Consider the following 19,228-nt stretch of genomic DNA (forward strand, 5'->3'; position numbering starts at 1 on the left):
GCCTGGGCAGCCTGGCTTCACTGGGGCCCAGCTGCCAGGTCCTGGGCCATCTAAGGCCTGGGTGTCTGTTCCAGAGCAGGTGGGGCAAGAGCTTCTGCCGTCAGAGGCAGTCTAGTGACTCGCGTGGAATGCCCTGCCTCTCGTGCCTGCTTTTAGAGCCTAAGTCCCTGGTGACAGTAAACTGTGGCTGCGGGCCTGACACGGAGCAACCCTGGGTCTTGGCAGGGCAGGGCTGAGGGACCTGTATCCCATGGTTAGCAATATAAATACAAACAGGACAGGTAAATATAGGCAATCGAGTAGGCAATCTAGATCCCAGGACTATTTTTTCCTAACCTAGTTTTTTTTTTTTTTTTTTGACAGAATTACTTGGAAAATTGTAATTGCTTTACACAGTTTGTTATAGATCTGATAGAATGAATCTAATATTATTATTTAAACAGAATAATAACAGCTACATTTTGTAAGTGCCAATGTAGCTACTATGCTAAATGTTTCAGAAACATAATCTTAGTCCTGGAAGATGAGCATTAACTCTGTAGGATCAAATCAGACTAACTCTGTAAGGTAAATATTACTACACAGCTGTTTTACAGATGAAGGAACTATGGTTTAATCTTTAATTACTTACAGAGCTAGCAGATGAAATAACTGGAGCTCAAATCATTCATCTAGCCATTTATTCATTCCATGCATGATTATTGAACACCTATTATTTGCCAGGTACTGGGGATTTATGGGAGAATCACATAGATAAAAATCCCTGCTTTATCCAGAAAAACACAACAAAGAAGCAGATCATGTAATACATTACATTCTGGTAAATGCAATGGTGAAGAATAAAACAGGTAAAGGGGGTAAGGAGCATCAGTGTTGGGATGGAGGAGGAGAGGATGGGCTGCAATTTTAAACAGGATGGCCAGAAAAGACCTCCCTTTGCTCTGACATCTAAGCAAAGAGTTGAATATGCTGAGTCTGAGCTGCATGGATCAGAGAGTAGAACTTCATGCCTTTAAACTTTGTTCCATGAGGTAAATTGGAAAAACTGAGGTCCAAGGAAGATTTTTATGGATTCACTTTTCCCTTAGGTTCATTCTCTTTTTCCTGGGTTCTGCATTTCCAGAGTAAGAAATAAGAAGGTGAACTAGGGATGGTATTAAGTTAGTAAGATTCATCTGTCCATCCATCCATCCATCCATCCATCCATCCATCATCCATTCTTTTAGGGTTTATATATCATAATCCACATCTATACTTCTATTAGAATAAAGAATAAGATCTAGATCTATACTGTTGGGAACAGCATCCCCTAGTCACATGTGGCTATGGGCCCTTGAAATGGAGCTGTGTAATGGGGAACTAAAAATTTAATTTTATGCAATTAACTAAAATTTAAGTTAAAAAACAGGAGCTGTAAAAAAAAAAAAGCAAGATCTGTGTAAACTATTTATCTGTGAAATACAACCTTACTGTTTTGCTAGGCTATATTTCAGCTAAACCATTGAAAATTTAGCTCTGAATTGAGGTTTACTGTAAGATATGAGAATGGATTTCAAAGATTTCATCCAGAAGGGAGAAAGTAAAATATCTCATCAGTGGGCTTTTATATTGATTACATATTGAAATGATCATATTTTGGGCATATTAGGTTAAATAAAATACATTAATAAGATTAATTTCCCTCTCCCTTTTTTAAAACTTCTTTTTAATGTGGCTGCAAGAAAAGTTAAAATGCCATCTGTGGCTCACATTCTATTTCTATTGGACAGTGTTGTCCTAGCCCTGACCATCCTGGAGTTCCCAGGCAACTGGGCAGAGATGAACACATAACGGAATAATTATAATACTATGAGGTAGGTGCTCTGAGAGACTCAGGGACTGAGTGCCCTGGGGACAGAGAACTGAGCCTTTAGTTCTGTCTAGCATGGGATCAGAAGGGAGGTGATGTCTTCAGCTAGGTCTCCAAAATGAGTAGGAGTTTGTTATCTGGAGGACAGGAAAGGAGGCACCTCAGGCATTGGGCACAGCATGTGCAAAGGTGGAGCAGCATGAGACAGAGGTGCCCCTGGACCAAACATGGTGCTTGGTGGGAGGAGGTGGTGCAGATCCAAATAAGGAGAGTACCATTTGGGTCAGACCACATGGGGAAAGGGCAATGAGCATTTGTCAGCAAGATAAAGGCACATTTTATGGGCACCTGTGCACCAGCCACTGTGTCAGATACTCTTTCCTACATTAACTCATTGGCTGACTCCACCCATATTTGTTGAGTGCCTCCCATGTGCTCGGCATTGCTCTGGGGGTTGAGTATATAGCAAGAAATAAGACAGAGTCCCTGTCCTTGTGGGGCTGACATGCAGGTGATACCATCCAGGACAAGGTGGAAAGAGAACACACTGAGGTCAGAGAGCTCCAGCAACTTAGACACATCACACAGCTGGTGAGCGCTAGGCCAGGATCCTAATCCGGGTCTTTTTGATGCCAAGGCCAACTCTCTCATTACCCTGTGATGCTTCTCTGAGCACCAGGCTAAGGAGTTTGGTCTTTGTCCTGAAGGCTGCAGGTCAATAGAATCCTAGGAATCAGTAGAATTTCCTTAGCCTTTTTCAGAGCCCCCTGCCCCCATCACTTCCCTCCCTCTCCAAGTCTATTTTTAATACAATGGCTGGAGGGAGACTTTTCAAATCCAAGTCTGATTATGTCATTGTTCTAATCAGAATCGACCAATGGCTTCCTGCCTGACTCAGTATAAAACCCAGAGTTCTTTCAGCATTCCATAGAGCCTCCAGGATCTGGTCCAGGGGACTCTGGCCTCAATGCCTACTACTCTCCCCTATTTCACTCGGCTCACAATGACCTCCTCACTGTTTCATGAACCTGCCAAGGATATTCCTGCCTCAGAGCCTTTGCCCTCATGAGGCTCTATGCTGGGGAGGCTCTTCCCCCAGATATCCATATTATCCCTCAGATATCCACATTGTACACACGCTCGCTTCCTTAGGGCTTCTGCTCAAATGTCACCTTGTCAGAAATCTTCTCTTTACCACCCTCATCATTTTCTGCCTCTTTTTCTTGACTTATTCTAGTAGACCTTACCACCACCTGATAGACAATACATTGATTTGTCCATGGCTCATTGTTTATCTGTAAACCTAATGAAGGCAGAGACTTTGTTTTTGTTCTACTGTATCCCCAGGACCTAGTATTGTCCTGGGCCCATGGTGGGCACTTAGCTATCATGGGTGAGTGCATTTGCCCATCCAGGGAGAGAAATGTAGAAATGAGCTCTTTATATCCCTCCACTCCTTGCCTGGAACCCCTCATTTAACCTCAACGAAACCCAATGTCTCTTCCATTATGGCCAATTAGAGTTATTCTCCCCCCACACCACCCCAGCATGTGACATATTTACTCTCAACATTCCGACATTCCGGCAGCCACCCTTTCCAGGGTGGCAAGGTGTTGCTTCCCCGTTCTGGAGTCCTGCCAGTGCTTCTCCTGCGGATGGGGAATTTATCACATTTCAGTTTCTTTTCTCTAGAAGGGAACCTTCCAATGAATCCCTACTGTTTTATCCCCTCAGGGAGAAGGGGTTTTATTTTTCAATGCAATGTTCAGGAGAGAGAAAACGAAGCAAATGGAACTCCCAGCAGTTGTCTGCTTGCTCCATCGTCTGCACACATATGCAAAGGAGGGAGGAGAAGAGGGAATATGCAAGGAGTGTGAAACTGCAATCTTCATTTTTTTAAAAGATTTTATTTATTTATTCATAGAGACACACACACACAGAGAGAGGCAGAGACACAGGCAGAGGGAGAAGCAGGCTTCATGCAGAGAGCCCGACGTGGGACTTGATCCCGGGTCTCCAGGATCACACCCTGGGCTGCAGGCGGCGCGGCGCTAAACCGCTTCGCCATCGGGGCTGCCCAATTGAGAGTTGTCAGCACCGAGGGTCCTCAGAGGTCATCTCGCCTGGTAATCTCATTCCACAAAGAGATGAAGGCACCTGCGTGAGGTGGCACCCCCAGGGGCAACAGCAGAGGCCAGTAAGCCTGTCTTGCCCTGTTGGTTGTCTCCTTATTAAGGTGGATGCCCGCACTGATGTTCTTCCTTTCCAGTGGGGTCCTCTGTCCTCTCAATCACCGAACGGATGAGAAATGTTGCCAGTGAACACTCGGTCTGGATTATTTCAGTGGAACCCTTGTAAGAGTAACTGCTTCTATTTATGATTCTGTGCCTGGCCTTCTCTTGTACTCTTTTGTGCACAAAATAGAATATAATGTATAATAGGGAAGGTGGCAAATCATATGAACAGCTGACACTTATTGGGTGCTACCACCATTTCATGCTGTCCTTAGTGCTTTTTATTGCATTAACTCAATCAATTCTTAACAAAAACCTTTTGAGCTGGGCATTATTAGTGTCCTCCTCTGAAAGGTTGAGACAACGGAGACACCAAGACCAAGTTGCCCCAGATCACACACCTTGGAAAATGGTAGAGCCAGGATTTGAACCGAGTTGTTTTTTTTTTTTTTTTTTTTTTTTTAAAGATTTACTTATTTATTTTTGATAGATGTAGAGAGAGAGAGAGAGGCAGAGACACAGGAGGAGGGAGAAGCAGGCTCCATGCAGGGAGCCTGACGTGGGACTCGATCCCGGGACTCCAGAATCACGCCCTGGGCCAAAGGCAGGCGCTAAACCGCTGAGCCACCCAGAGATTCCCCTGAGTCGGTTTTGATTCTGGAGATGAAGCTCTTAACCACCCTTCTTACCGTTTCTCTAGCTGCTCAGCAGGGGAAGAAATAGAGCTTTCTGTTTTGACTTGTGAGTACATTTTAGCTTTTATTTCAGTTATCTGTTTCACATTCAAATAGCCTGAGTTCTCCCCACAAGTGTGGTGGCCAGCAGTTGGTTGAGTACAGCTGAATGCTGTAAATTGTTTTTGTTACCCACAGGTTGGGAGCTCAGAAAGATGAGATCGTGCCTGTCACATCCTGGTGTACCCTCAACCACAGATGCCTGGTGTATAGTAGGAAAATAGGAGATACTGTGGAGTGAGGCAATTTGTCTTACTGTTTTATGGCTGTTGGATATTGCCCTTATTTGATCTCTGGTATATGTAATCCAGGAAAAACTAAAAGAAAAATTCGGGCCCAAAATAATCTGCTTTCTCCTGGAGTAAGCAAGTAGACGGAAAACATAAAAGTGGCATTTTGGGTTTCACCTCTTCAGATGGTTGTTATGGTCTTCCGTTTGGCTTTTGCTGTATGAATACAGACTTAGTGTAAGCGTGTGTATTAGTTAGGGCACGACTAGCTGTTGTAACAAATAAACCCTCTAATTTCAGGGAATTAATAGAAGGTTATTTCTCACACATGTACCAGTCCAATGTCCTGCTTTGAGGGTGGCTTTATTCCTTACAGTGATTCAAGGACACAGGCTTCTTTTGTCTAGTGACTCTGCCATCCTCTGGTACTTGGGAGTCTTCAGCTCCCAACCAGGCATTTTCTAAACACCTCGGCCTAGGAAGAAGTGAAATCACTTGGCTCATATTCCACTGGAGAGAACTATTCACGTGGCCAGGCTCAGATGCAAGGGAGGCTAGGAGGTATATCCCCAGCTGAACAGCTGTCTCTCAGCTCCCCTGTAGGAGGACACACATGACTGTTTGGTGGTCAGCTAGCAGTCTTCTGCCACAGTGAAGAAGACATACCTTCTCAGGTTGTTTGTTAGTGTATGGTGCCTACCAGACAACATCCTCATGCAGGAAATGTCACAATCCTGGGTGGCTCAGTCGGTTAAGCATCTGACTCTTGGTTTTCAGCTCACGTCATGATCTCAGGGTCATGGGATCAAGTCCTGCATCAGGCTCTGTGCTCTGCTCTGCTAAAGATTCTCTCTCTCTCTCCCGTTCCCCAACCACCACTCGCATGTGTACATGCTCTCTCTCGCTAAAAATAAATAAATAAGTAAAAATAAAAAGTCACATTCTTAGGTAACTTTCCAAAACCTCGTTTAAAAATAGAAGATGAGGGATCCCTGGGTGGTGCAGAGGTTTGGCGCCTGCCTTTGGCCCAGGGCGCGATCCTGGAGACCCGGGATCGAATCCCACGTCGGGCTCCCGGTGCATGGAGCCTGCTTCTCCCTCTGCCTGTGTCTCTGCCTCTCTCTCTCTTCTCTCTGTGACTATCATAAATAAATAAAAATTAAAAAAAATAAAATCTTTAAAAATAGAAGATGAATGCCCACCAAAGCATAGGCATTCATCGGATATGAACTGGGATGTTGGGCAGTTTAGAATAGGGGTGGGAGCAAAACCTGAGTCGGAGAACTGGGTTCAAATTCTGACCAGGGGCAGGTACTGCCTGGTCATAGGCATCTTAACCTCCTGGAGGCTCCCTGTTCTTCACAGCCAATTGGGGATCATAACGTCCACCTCACAGTTTTATGATGATTAGAGGTAATACATATAAAGGTCCTGGCAGACAGTAGATGGTGGATAAATGATACTGGTATTACTACGTTTTCTGAACAAATATTTCTCAAGAAAGCAAGCATACTTTCTTTTAAATTGCTTTGAAAATAGAAAGTGTAATAAAGAACAAGTAATGAATCTTATGTAAATATAAGTTGTAGGGCAGTGTGGAAGTCATGCTTCCAACTTCATATGTTATTACCTCTGTCATGTAATGAGAGTGAAGCCAGAAATCAGAGTTTAATCAAGTAAGTAATATGATTAAACTGCTTCTAATTGCCTCAATGCCAGGACGAGTCATGCAAGATGAAGAATAAGTATAATAAAAACAAGTATGATATTAATAGCCATGATTTATTGAGTGCATATATTATACTCCTTAATCCTCACATGAGCCCACATGCATATTATTGCTAGCACCCCAATACCACCTATGTGATGGCTACCACCATTGTGAAGATGAAAGAATGGAGGCATAGAGAGGGAAAAGAGCTGGCCAGATGGTCAGTTACTAGTGGCAGAATAGGGGTTTGAACTCAGGCAGTTTAACTCCAGATCTCAAGCTCTTAATCAGGCAGCCTGGGCTCTTGTTGGAGGAAATGCTTTATCTATGTGAAAGCACTTGAGCACAATGCATGATGACATTGTGCTGAAGTGTGGCTCAAATTATGACTGCTATAGGAATTCAGTCTGGAGAGGAACTTCCAGTGCTTGGGTATGACTGTATGCCAGGCATTGTACTGGGTGTTTCCATCTTTCCCATTTAAGGAGAGGTAGCATGGCATATGTAGAAGAGGAAGAGCAAGAGCTTTGGAACTGCACAGGTAGGGTTTAAGTCCTGGCCTTGCTATTTATGACCTGTGCAATCTCAGGCAAATTACTTATTTTTTCGGGTAAAGTGTCCTTAATTAAAAATAAGGAATATAAGAGCCATCCTACAGAGGAGGGTTTACTATCATAAAATAGTATCAGATTATGGTAGGGCTATTCATTCACCAAATACCAATTAAGTCCAGGCATTTGGGAGCAACACTGTTAGCCAGAATAAACTACATTATGCTGTTGTAACAAACAACCTCCAAACCTCATTGGTTTAATACAACACAAGTCTAAAATTTGCTCACACTAGCTTTCTAATGCAGGCTAGCTGGGCCTGCTCTGCCATCTATAGAGAGCCACAGTGCCTGGGGTAGGCTCTCTCACTGCACTTCCATAGTTGTCAACATGAGATTGCCAAGATGGAATTTTTGGGATTGAGAAGACACACAGATTTGCCCATTGGCCCTTAAAAGTTTCTATGTGAAAACAATGCATATCGCTTCTGGTCTCATTCCATTGGCCTAAGTGAGTCCTATAGGGTGGTGGATGCCTAGCACATCCCTCAGGAGGTTAAGAACCAGGAAATATTTGGTGAACGGTTTCAATTAGCACTACAGATACAGTCTGTTTACCTGTAAAACAGATCCCATATTTTAAGAAGGAGAAACAGAAGCTCTGAGAGGTTAAGTCATTTGACCAGGGTCACACAGCCATCCACTGGGGATCACCCTGCACTTTGCTCACTCTGACTCTTTAATTCACATGCACAATGTCTACAGACTTTGTATAAAACAGAACATACTTTCAGGATGGGGGCAGGGAGGCCCTGCAATTGTGGAGGACAGCACAGGAATTAAAGAGACAGGGCCTTTGTCTTGGTATTATGCAATAACCAGTGCGCTCTTGGGGAAGGCAGGAAGGGGCAGAGAGGGCTTATGTCAGCATCCGTAGAAGATAAGTTTGGACACCTACGGACGGCGTGGGCACGGGTATGGTGATGTGTTTGGCCATTTCTCTGGCAGCAGGGAGCGGGCTCCGGGGCAGGACCGGCTGTTGCAGGGGTCCAGGGTAAGGTGATCAGGGGAGACAGGAGTGAAGACAGCAGGAATGCAGAAGGCGTAGACCGGAGAGCTGCAGAGGAAGGTCGAGAGGGGGGCACTGGTGAAAAAGTAAAGAACAACTAGGCGATGTGTACAACGTACCATACATTCTTCATACCTCACTCTTCCTATCCGGGTCTGCTGTATGGCACCATTATAAAAAAAATTCCCCAAGGCCTCTTTTTCTCTTGCCTTGCAGCTTGGGGGGGGGGGGGGGGGGGGGGGCGGGGGGGAGGCAGCTTCCCCGCTGTCGGACGCCCTTGCTGCCCGACCGTCTACTTGTGGGGCGCAGTCGCTGTTACCATCGCCAGGGTCCGGCCCTTTCAGTGCAAGGAAAACTCTCAAGGCCCAAGGGGCCCGAGAGGCCTCCTTTTGCTCAGGAGGCTCCCGGCCCTGCTCCCTCTGAGGTCCCCGGTTCGCCCCCCTCCGAAGGCAGCCGCGGCGGGCCCGGCGGCCCCGGCTCCGTCCTAGCACCCCACGCGCCCCACCTCTGGCCCGGCCCCGGCTGACCTCCCCTCCCAGGCGGCCGGAGGCCCGGCTGGTGTCGCAGCGCTGAGCGTCCCGCGGCGGGCCCGGGTGCAGCCTCCCGGCCTCCCTTCCTCCCGCCTCCGCCCTTCCGCGCCAGGGCGCGGGGCCGGCCGGGGTCGCGGCGCCCCTCTCGGGGTCCTCCGCGGCGCGCGGCCGCCCCTGCCGGAGGAGGGGGCCCCGGAGGCGGGGTGCCAGCCCGGCGGGGCGGGAGGGGTGCGCACTGCGGCGGAGGGGCCGTGACTCACCGCCTGTAACCCAACACCCTGCCCGCTCCCCTCCCCCCGCTCTCCGCGTCTCCGGCCTGGCGGCCGCGGCGACACCTGAAACAAAATGAAGGGGCGCGCGGGCCCGTGGCGCCCCCGGCCGGGTCGCGAGCGGGCCCCGGCTGCGTCTGGCTCGGAGCGCGCCCGCTTCCCCCGCCCCGGGGCTCGGCGAGCGGCCGCCGCCGCCCGGGCGCCAGCAGGCAGGGAGGCCGAGCGGCGGGAGCGGGAGCCGGCGGCGGGCCCGCGGTAGCCGCGGCGGGCGAGTCCGGGGAGGGGCGCCCGGGCCTGGAAGCGCCCCGGCGCGGGTCCCGGCCGAGCGAGGACAAAGCCCCCCGGCCGCCGCCGCGGCCTACGCCGCGCCGCACAAAGGGCGAGTCGCCACGCGCCACCCCCCCCCCCCCCCCCCGGCTCGGGTGGCCCCGGGTCCCGGGTGGCGGCGGGAGGTGGGGAAGCCCCGGCTCCGCCGCCCCTCGCTCCCCTCCCCTCCCCTCCCCTCCCTCCCTCCCCCGGGACCCGCCGAGCGCGCCGCCCCGCCCCCGCCCCGTCTGCGCGTCCTCCCGGGGAGGGGTCGGGGGTGCGGCGCCCCACATAACACTCCCCCTCCTGCTCTCGGAGCCACCCCTCTCCCCTCCCTCCTGCAAACCCCGCCGCCTCCCCTGCCACCGCCGCCACCTCGCCCGACGCGCCGCAGCTCGCCGCGGCCGGGGGGCGGTGCGCGGACCGTGCGCGCCCGGGGGCGCCAGATGTGCAGTCCCCGCCGCCGCCAGTGACCGCGCCGCAGCCCGAGCGGGGTCGGGCCGCCTCCCCGATGCTGCGGGGGCGACCTTGAGCGCGCCCGGCTTCCTCGGCTGGGATCCCGACCCCGCGAACGCTGTGCCCGGTCCTGCCCTCTCCAGCCCGGCTCGCCCTGCCTTCCGACATGGAGGGGGCCGCTGCTCCCGCGGCCCGGGACGGCCCCGACTTGCGGCCGGGGGCTCCGGGCTCTCCCCCGGAGGTGGTGGCGGGGGCGACTGCAGCCCCGGCGGCGGCGGCCCCCGAGCCCAGGAAGCCGCACGGGGTGAAGCGGCATCACCACAAGCACAACTTGAAGCACCGCTACGAGCTGCAGGAGACCCTGGGCAAAGGCACCTACGGCAAAGTCAAGAGGGCCACCGAGAGGTTCTCGGGCCGAGTGGTGAGTGGGGGAGCCCCCCTCCCCGGGGCGAGGGCCCGCCGCGGCTGCCGACCGGGGGCGCGGGGCGCGGGGCGCGGGGGGCGGGGGGCGGGGGCACCGAGACTCGCCTGTCCGCGAGGGGGCTTCTCTGGAACCCCCAGACAGACGCCTCACTCTCCCCCCAGCTCCCCGTGACTCAGGCGTGTCTCTCTCGAAACACTTGTTACATCCTGTCTGCGCATATTTTGGGGGTTTTTCTCCCAGCAGCAAAGTAGTGTTTATGATTTGCAAACACTTTGCAACGTTGGGACGGTGGAGGTCTCCCTCGCGGGCACGCATTCAGACCGAGCCCTGGAATGCCCTGGAATGCCTTGTTGCTCTAACTCTGAACAGACCCACGTCCTGGGCGGAGAGCGGGTGCCCCCCGCTCCCCCAGCAGTGTCCTCTAGGCGAAGGCGACCCTCCACCCTCCCACTCCTACTCCTCATCACCCTGGTGCTGCTGTAGCTGCAAGGGAGGGTGGACTCCTGCCCCTTAGGGAGCCAAAGTAAAGGCGGCTGCCTGCCTGCCTGAGGGCTCTGACAGTTTGCCTCCCGCTCCCGGGAAGACTGAAATGCCCAGGGCAGGCGTAACCACACAGATGCTGAATCCCCGCAGACCCCACTGCTTTTCAGGTCCTGGTTGCCCGGCTACTGAATTGCTCCAGGGGACTGGCCGGTCGCCCTGCTCTTAGTGACAGCCGAAGCCCTGCGGGGGTCCCGGCCCCATTTGGAGTGGCTAGCGCCTAGCAGGGTCTCTGCGTTGTTCCCAACTTGGCTTGGGGAACAGGCCCTTGAAATCCACACTGCTTGTGGCCAGAGGGTTGGGTTCAAAGTGACTGACTCGCAAAGATTTTGTGTGGTGTGTGGTAGAAAATTAACATGGTTCTTTGATTTGAAGCCTATCAGATGTATTTTAATCGATTTGGGGCCAAAGTCAGGAACTCATTATGGTACTCCTCGTGTGCGCTTTTGGGGGGGCCCGGGGGTTGCTCATAAACTTAGCAAATGACCAGAGGGGAAAGAAAGCAAAACGAACTGTTGAATGAAGTGGTTGGTTGACATTGGTGTTTTTCTTTTCAATCTGTGCAGGGACAGTTCTGTGGGAAAAAATGAGGAGCCGATCAGAGGGTTTAGCTTCTGAAATTCTCAGATATTTGGATACCTGGAATAACTCCCTCATCCTAAGGTTCATTGTTTGGGTTGCTCCAGCTGTCTTCTATAGCTTAAAAAAAAAGTCTGTTATAGGTTAATTGGAAATTTGAAACATTGTACATTGTATTTTTAAAGCTGTCTCCAGTAAACAAATCCTATAGGCAGCAAGTAGTTAAGAATTCACTCTGGGCAGGTGCCTTTTTTTTTTTTTTTTTTTTTTGTAGGTTGAAAGTTTTAAAGAGGAGATGGTTATTACAGATGTCCTTTGAGGAACACACTTTCAGGTTTGTGGAAGAAGAGGCTGAGAAACGTGCACTTCATTCATGCTTTTCTTCTGAGGTGATATTCCCCAGGCTGGGTGTTGAATAAGCAAGAACTAAGCCCAGCTCCTTGCTCGTGTTGTCTTAATAGCTGTTGAAGAATCGCGCTGGGAAGTTGGAAAGAGGAATAATGAAAAACAGACGCGGCTGGAGCTGCAGGTTGGGGATGTGAGCTTTCGAGGGGTTGAGTGGTAAGGGTGTGTCTGGGATCTGCGGGGGGCACCGCTGCCTGGAAGCCCGGGCGCTGCCGCCCCTGTTGGAGAGAATGAAGTCGCGTCTTAGGGCAGACCCCTTTCTGAGCTTCACCGGGGCTTCCTGTCCGGTGTTGGTCTCGCGTCTGATCTGCAGACGAGGCTGGAGTGAAAGGGATTGCATCAGTGGACGGGAGCCTGCCTTTCTCTTTCGGTGGGTGTCTTTCCTTTATTTGCAGAAACTCTGAACATTCTGTCGGGATTTAGTCAAACGGCCGCTCGGGGGCGCGCTGAGAATGGGAGAGGCTCATTTCTCAGCCCAGAGACTCCAGTCCCGTTCCTGTTCTGTTGTTGTCCAGCCCTGCTCCTTGGTTTCCCATTGTGCTATGAATTGCAGCAAAATCTCTTGTTTTACTCAATGATTATGTAAAGGTTCTGAATCCGGTAGATCCAGGCCCAGACGCTAGTTTTCTTCAGACCACTTTCTAGTTGATAGATAAACTTAGAACCTTTGGCGAATCTTCTGGAGAAAAGCTTGCAGTAACCAGATGGGATGACTGAGGTTTGGTGCTGGGACGTCCTCCTTGGCCTTGAGTCCTCCCCCTGCTGAGCACAGTGCCCACAGATGGTGTCAGAACTTAAGTGAGAAACAGGAACTGTCAGGTGGAAAATTCTGTGTGCCTGGCTGAACAGAAAATAAAACAAACACGCCAAAAAATTGGTCAGCAAATTGTCCTTGCCGGCACAGCACTTGGTGACTCAGAATCTGTCAAGAGCAGCAAGAAATTGTTATGTGAGGTATGAACTTGGGGTTTCCTTCTGGTTCTAAGGATTCTCCGAATATCTACCACTTACTCTGGGGTGTGGTAGAGGTGAGTGGGGAGGGCGCCGCCTCAGGTCTGCCTTTTCAGTGTTCGGTCGAGTTCCGAAGTGACGTGGTGATTTCACTTGTACCCATGTCTTTTATGGCACCGTCCAAGAGGAGCAGGGCCTTTAAGCCACTTTGCCAGCGCTGCTGGTGGTGTCCCGGGTAGGAGAGGCTGTGGGATCAGCACTCCTTGTGGAAAGTAGCTCAGAGACAGCGAAGTGTTTAAAAATGAAAACGTTGTGGCTTTTAATTGCACATCTGGAAGGGCCCTTTGAATCAAACAGAGCACCACGCAACATCGTCTTCTGTGTTCTGTGAAAGCCACTTCCGAAGAATGTTGCAGGATCAGGAGCTTGGAGTGGCCCTCGACCTGGCTTCATCCAGGCAGACTCCCTTCTGAATTCCCAGATGTGGTTTGTGGCCACTGCCTGAGGGTGTCCATGACACAAGGACTCCAAGTGGTTTATTCCAGAGCCTCACACACCCAACAATGAAGCCCTCTTGCAGAAGGGCGCAGAGCCCTGGCTGACATTCAGATTCTGACTTTTCCCTGGCTTTGTGAGCTTGTGCAAGCTTGTGCAAGCTATGTCACTTTCTGAAACCCCAGCTTCCTCATCTGTCAAATGGGCTACCAGTAGTACCAGTTGCATGCATTTGTGTAATAGTTAAATAAAATAATGGGTGGAAAGCCTCCAGAGGTGAAATTAGCCAATTTAGTTCTTCTTTCAACCGAATTTTTTTCTCATCTCATGTGGACTTTTCATTTAGGTTTTAAGACCAGGATGCCTGGGACAAATTAACCTCATATCTCTCAGACAGTGGTAGGGGAAACAATCAACTTTTCAGGTTAATTAATGAATGTGAGGCGAACAGAAAAGTGAGCCCATAAGAAGCCAAGACCATTAGCCAGATTCTGATAGCATCTGAATGTGTTTCTAAAGCCCTGAATTTGGGCTTTGTTTCTTGCACAACTTTTGTTTTGATATAGCATTGGGCAGGGCTGTTAAGTAAGTGGAGCCCCTGTGGCATAATATGGTGTGCATTTTCTTCGAGCCAAGCTGTTTGGACCTTCAGGCTGCACAAACTATTGTCAAAAAACCCAAACCCAAAACAGACAACATTTTGAGGAGAGGGGTCATGTGATCACCTCACTGTCAAGGGCCAAGTTCAACTTTTCCCTCTGCACCAGGTTATCTCTTGTGAGCAGTATGTTGTGTGACAGGAACAGGAGGCGAGGGCTCTGGGAGGGGTCTGCGTGGGAGTGACAGGACCAGTGGGTAGAGCGTACCCCCATTTTGCCATGGTCACCCTGGGAACCAAAGCTCTAGCCTGGGTAATGGGGCATCCTCACTCAGCAAAGGCATTGATTTGACCAAAAATGGGTCTTTTAAGCACTGGCCCGAAGTTACTCCCAGCCTGGTTCTGGGAAACTGCAAATGAGGGGTGCTATCACATAGCAAGCTGGCCTACTGAGCCGGGGTCATGGGGCCGTCATCTGTGGTGCCTCAGATGCCATGTTGCAGCTAAGGCCCAAACCCAGTTGTGGGGCGTAAGGCACGATGGCAAACATGTGATCCAAACTTCCCATCCTGGAGATGGGAAAAATAAAGCACAGAAGTGTTAAGTGAGCTCTCTGGGGCTGCACAGCAGCTGGTAAGTGACCCAGCTGGGTGTAAGCAACCTGATTCTCGGTTTGGTATTTTTGCATCACTCATTTAATAAATCTTGACTACAGCAAGATAGGATGCTCACTCTTAAAGAGCTCACAGTCTCGTAGTCAAGATAAAACATACTTACAAAGAGCAAACTCGTTCTGTGCAGTCCCACCAAGATTTATTACCATCTCCTGTATGCTGCCCTTCACTTTACATGCTGGGACACAGGTGTGGCTGAGGCCCATGGAGGGACCCATCTGGTGGAAGAGGCAGTAAGCAGTTACTGATCTGAGTGCCTCTGCTATACAGGACAGGATTGTACCAGGTGATTTTCAGGTTGGAATGTCGCTCACTGAAGCTGAGTTCCTTCAGTTGCGTTTGATCCTGGACAAGAATACCTCCCTCCCCATACGGTCACTGCTGCCGTGATTACTACCAGCTGACATTTTTGAAAGGTTGCGGTGTTGTCAAGCTGTGCTAACATTTTCTTTCATTTACCACCCTCAACAACCCTGAGAGGTGTGTACTCAAGTTAGACCCATTTAACAGGTGGGCAGAATGATGCATGGGGGCGTTCAGTAACTTGCCCAGGGTCATACAGCTGGAGAGTGTCAAATGGTCTGTTTTGAAACTCACTGCTGCTGGAGAAGTGGAGAACCTTCCTTATGTTGCACAACAGGTGAACTCTGGATTTGGGCGGGGTACTTTGCTCACAGGGTCCGGAAGACTAGCAATGGGGTAATTCTTTTCCTGGGGGCGGGGGGGGGGGGGCGGTTTCTTTGCACTGTTCAGGAAAGGGATCGAGAGAAGTGGCGGTGGCGTTCTGGAGGATTAGGGAGGGCAGATGATGTTGAAGATGATCCTTGATTTGGGTTTCACGAGACTGAGATACGGGGCATTTCAGGCAAAAGGGGATTCTAGGGTGAGGAGGCTTTTTGAGTGCTTATCACACAACACAGGCCAGCTGCAGCTCTAGGTACATATTAACTGACTTAATCCTCCTCATGAGCCTGTTATCATCCCATTTTCCGGATGAAAAAGGTCACACGCAGCAGCAGAGCCAGGGTTCGGCCCCAGGCATCGTGAACACAGAGACCTTCCTCTAGGTGGCCTGAGCTGGGTTCTGGTCACAGTGGGGCTCTGAGCCCAGCAGTCTGGGGTGCTGGCTGGGAGCAGGGAGGCTAGCCTGTGGGTTTACGCAAGAGTTGAGGTATGAGAAGATAAGGATCGGAACTGCGTTAATAGGTCTGCTTCTGGCAAACTGTCTGCTCGTTGGGCCATGAGTCTGTTTTAATGAAGCAAGTCAGGGAGCTCTCTGCCTGGACACACACTGACTTTTTTGTTCCTTGAGTAGCCCCAGATTCTGGAATCCCTCGCAGGCCTGGAGAGGTCGGCGGTTCACTTCCCTGGCGCACCCACGCCACGCAGGACATCTCACTTCCTCCTGGGAAGTGGCAGGGGACAAGGTGTCTTGTGTGTCCATCAGTCTGGTCTTCCAGCCTCTCATCAGCACCCAGCACGGTGCCAAGCACATCGTAGGTCCCCAGCAAAGGCTTCCAGGACGGGAACTGATGGGAATAAACTGAGCGATGTTGATATATATAATTTTTTATTTTTATTTTTATTTTTATTTATGATAGTCACAGAGAGAGAGAGAGGCAGAGACACAGGCAGAGGGAGAAGCAGGCTCCATGCACCGGGAGCCCGACGTGGGATTCGATCCCGGGTCTCCAGGATCGTGCCCTGGGCCAAAGGCAGGCGCCAAACCACTGCGCCACCCAGGGATCCCCGTTGATATATATATATATTTTTTTTTTTGCAACGTTGATATCTTAGGAGATGGAAAGGCTGTCTGTGTAGGTCATGCATGGCCTCCGACCTCAGGGGCCCTCTGACCTTTCGGGATTGAAAGGCCATGGCTGGAAATGAATGGCGGGTTACATGGCGAAGCTGGCAAAGCCAGGCACAGGGTTCCGGGCGCGGGTTCCCTGTTACGGCGCTCACGCTCTCCTGAGGGGCGAGCCGTCTGTCTGTCCAGGGCCTGTGGGCTTCCTGGCCGTGGCTTCCTGTCCTCAGTGGCTCTGGAGTCAGACAGCCTAAGTCTCATTTGTGTTTCCCACATGAAAGTCCCGGAGCATCTGTGAGTTATGATTTGTGAAGTATCTGTTTTAAAGCAGAATGCATTTATCATCGCGCTGGCCCAGAGGACACCAAGCAGCCCAGGAATGAGAGGATCCCAGGCCCCAGCATAGGAGAGGCTCAGCCAGATGACCCACCCGTGAGTGGAGTCTGGCTGTATTGATAAAATTCTCTGGAAACGGCCCAGGAGCAGCCAGATGTTGACTTCCCGGTGCGGGGGGATGGGGTGGGTTGGGGCTCTTGGTAAACTCTTAACCGGCGTTTTAGAATGGGGATGGGCAGTCCCACTCCTAGGCCTGCCCAGGAGCAGGGCAAACACACGTCCACACGGAAACGGACCCACAGATGTTCCTAGTGCCATTGTTCCTAAGAGCCCCTAAGTAAGAGCAACCCATATGTCCATCAACTGACGAATGGATAAATAAAATGTGGTATGTTCATTTTATTTACGGAATATTACATATGATCCTTCCCATATTTTATTTATGGAATATTTATGGGTTATTATTCTGCGGTAAAAAGGAACGCAGAACAGACACGTGCTACGACATGGATGAGTCTTGAAAACATTATGCTAAGTGAATGAAGCCAGTCACAACAGATCATATATTGTATGATCCCATTTCTGTGAAATGTCCAAAATAGGCAAAGCCGTGGAGACAGAAACTGGATGAGTGGTTGTCTAGGGCTCGAGTGGGTTGGAAGTAAATGGGGAGTAGCTGCTAATGGGTGTGGGGTTTCTTTTTGGAGTGATGAAAATGTTCTAAAATTGATTGTGGTGATGGTTGCACAACTCTGTGAATATACTGGAAGTCCCTGAATTGTACATTTTTAAATGAGTGAATTTTGTGATACAGAAACTGTATCTCAATAAAGCTATTAGTTAAAAAAAACAAAAACAAACAAACAAGCCCAAACCAACCCAACAAAACTAAACCGGGGCTCGGGGTAGTGGGGAGAATGGGGATGGGAGTGTTAGGCTGTATCTGTCAGGCCCTGAAGATTCCAGTCTGTGAGTCTGGAGAACTCTCACACTCATTTTGTGTCCGAAGTGGAAAGCAGTGTCCTGTGTGCCGTGGTCAGGAAAGCACCGGAGCCACAAGGCCCGAGTGCATGTTCCATCCCACTGCTTGACAATCGTGGGACCTTGGGCTACTTCCTAATCCCCTTTAAACCTGTTTTCTCAATTTAAACTGGTTTTCTCACCTGGGGCTTGTAATAGTTCTTATCTTCTAGACTGTTGAGAAGATTCAATGAGCCGATGTGATTTGGCTGAGCCTTTAGCCCTGTACCTGACACACAGTAGATGCATATTCAGTGCTTCTGGGGCTGTTGTTGTATAAAAGGTACATTTGTCTGAATGAGTAAACGGCTTCCCTCTAGGTGGATGAATTTGAAAAGGTTCCCCTCCTGGCTGGAAGTAGCCCCCAGACTGGTGGCCTTGGGAGAACTGGTCTCCATTCACTTGTCTCTCCACAGGGTGCCTGTGTGTACATGGTCTGCAGGCCCCTACCTGGCAGCCCTGGTCAGGGCCTTCATCATTCTTATCAGCTAGCACTCATCACTGCTCTGTGGCTGAATAGTGATATTCAGACACAACATACTAAAAACACACGATAAAGACACAACATATGTTGAGGGTTGGCATACTATCTTTTCCTTTTAATCTAGCAGTAAACCAGATGTAGTGAATGAGTGCTTCCTAAGTGCTCAGGACTCTTGGCAATTTCAGAGAATATGACAAGTCCTGCACCAAGATACTGAGAGTTTAGTTGGGACATGTGAGTCATACATCTGGAATAATCTGGGAACAATGCAAGGTAGTACCTAAACTAGGTGTAGAGGAAGAAGTCATGGCTGTAGGATCAGAAGGACTTGGGTTCAAATTCATCCCTGCTACTCGGCGGCTAGATGATCCTGGGCAAGCTGCATGTTTTCTTTGAGCTTCTGTTTCCTTATCTAGGAAGTGCGGCTACCAGCCTCCTACCAGGTAGGATTGCCAGGAGAAACAGGATTTGGAAGCTTCTGACACAGAGCCTGGTGACTAGCAGGCTCTTGAAAACCAGGGTTGGTATTCTTATTTATTTTGGTGAGAAGCCGCAGCATAGAGTACTTAGTGGTCTTTTTCTCCCAAATCATGGCTTTCCAGCTTAAAACCCTGCCATGGGTTGCATGGTAACCAAATTCGGAATTTGCTCTGTCCTTGAAGGCCTCTACCAGTGTCTAAACTCCCACTTCCTTATTCCCCTGTTTCAGCCCTTTGTCCGTTTCCTTCAGAACATGTCAACTGTGCAGCTTTGATGGTTTCTCTCTATACCCACTCTTTTCTTCCCTTGTTGGAAGGGAAGCAGGGGTGCTGTCCTATCCCTCAGTGCTCTCTGACCTGTGGCCTGGTGCCTGCCTATAGTAGGTGCTCAGTAAGTATGAATGAATGAGTGAATGAATGAATGAGAGAGAAGTGCAGCAGCAATCCTGAGAGGGGGAGCTCTGTGACTAGGGGAGGCTGCAGGAAAGACCCCTTGAG

The 19,228-nt window shown here is 50.1% G+C and overlaps 1 protein-coding gene and 1 long non-coding RNA gene across 4 annotated transcripts in view; one reads left to right on the plus strand and one right to left on the minus strand.

Annotated features, from left to right (window-relative positions):
* Nucleotides 1-8,029: 8,029 nt before the first annotated feature.
* LOC102156880 lies at nt 8,030-9,037 on the minus strand. Its single transcript, XR_005365697.1, has 2 exons — nt 8,905-9,037; nt 8,030-8,425 (listed from the first exon to the last, which is right to left on the minus strand). It is a non-coding gene; the product is annotated as an uncharacterized LOC102156880 (long non-coding RNA).
* The window catches only part of NUAK1 (NUAK family kinase 1), a 73,761-nt gene continuing 62,737 nt past the window's right edge, over nt 8,205-19,228 (plus strand). For 2 of the 3 annotated variants that reach the window (XR_005365696.1, XM_038550802.1), the window contains exon 1: nt 9,968-10,359. Coding sequence is in view for 2 of the 3 variants with exons in the window: in XM_038550802.1 (XP_038406730.1) it covers nt 10,105-10,359 (255 nt within the window). In the remaining variant the exon portion in view is untranslated. Of the gene's footprint in view, nt 8,284-9,967; nt 10,360-19,228 lie in introns of those variants that run through there. The other variant, XM_038550803.1, reaches the window with a different exon arrangement.

Source organism: Canis lupus, chromosome 10 (genome assembly GCF_011100685.1).
Source record: "Canis lupus familiaris isolate Mischka breed German Shepherd chromosome 10, alternate assembly UU_Cfam_GSD_1.0, whole genome shotgun sequence".
Taxonomy (NCBI): domain Eukaryota; kingdom Metazoa; phylum Chordata; class Mammalia; order Carnivora; family Canidae; genus Canis; species Canis lupus.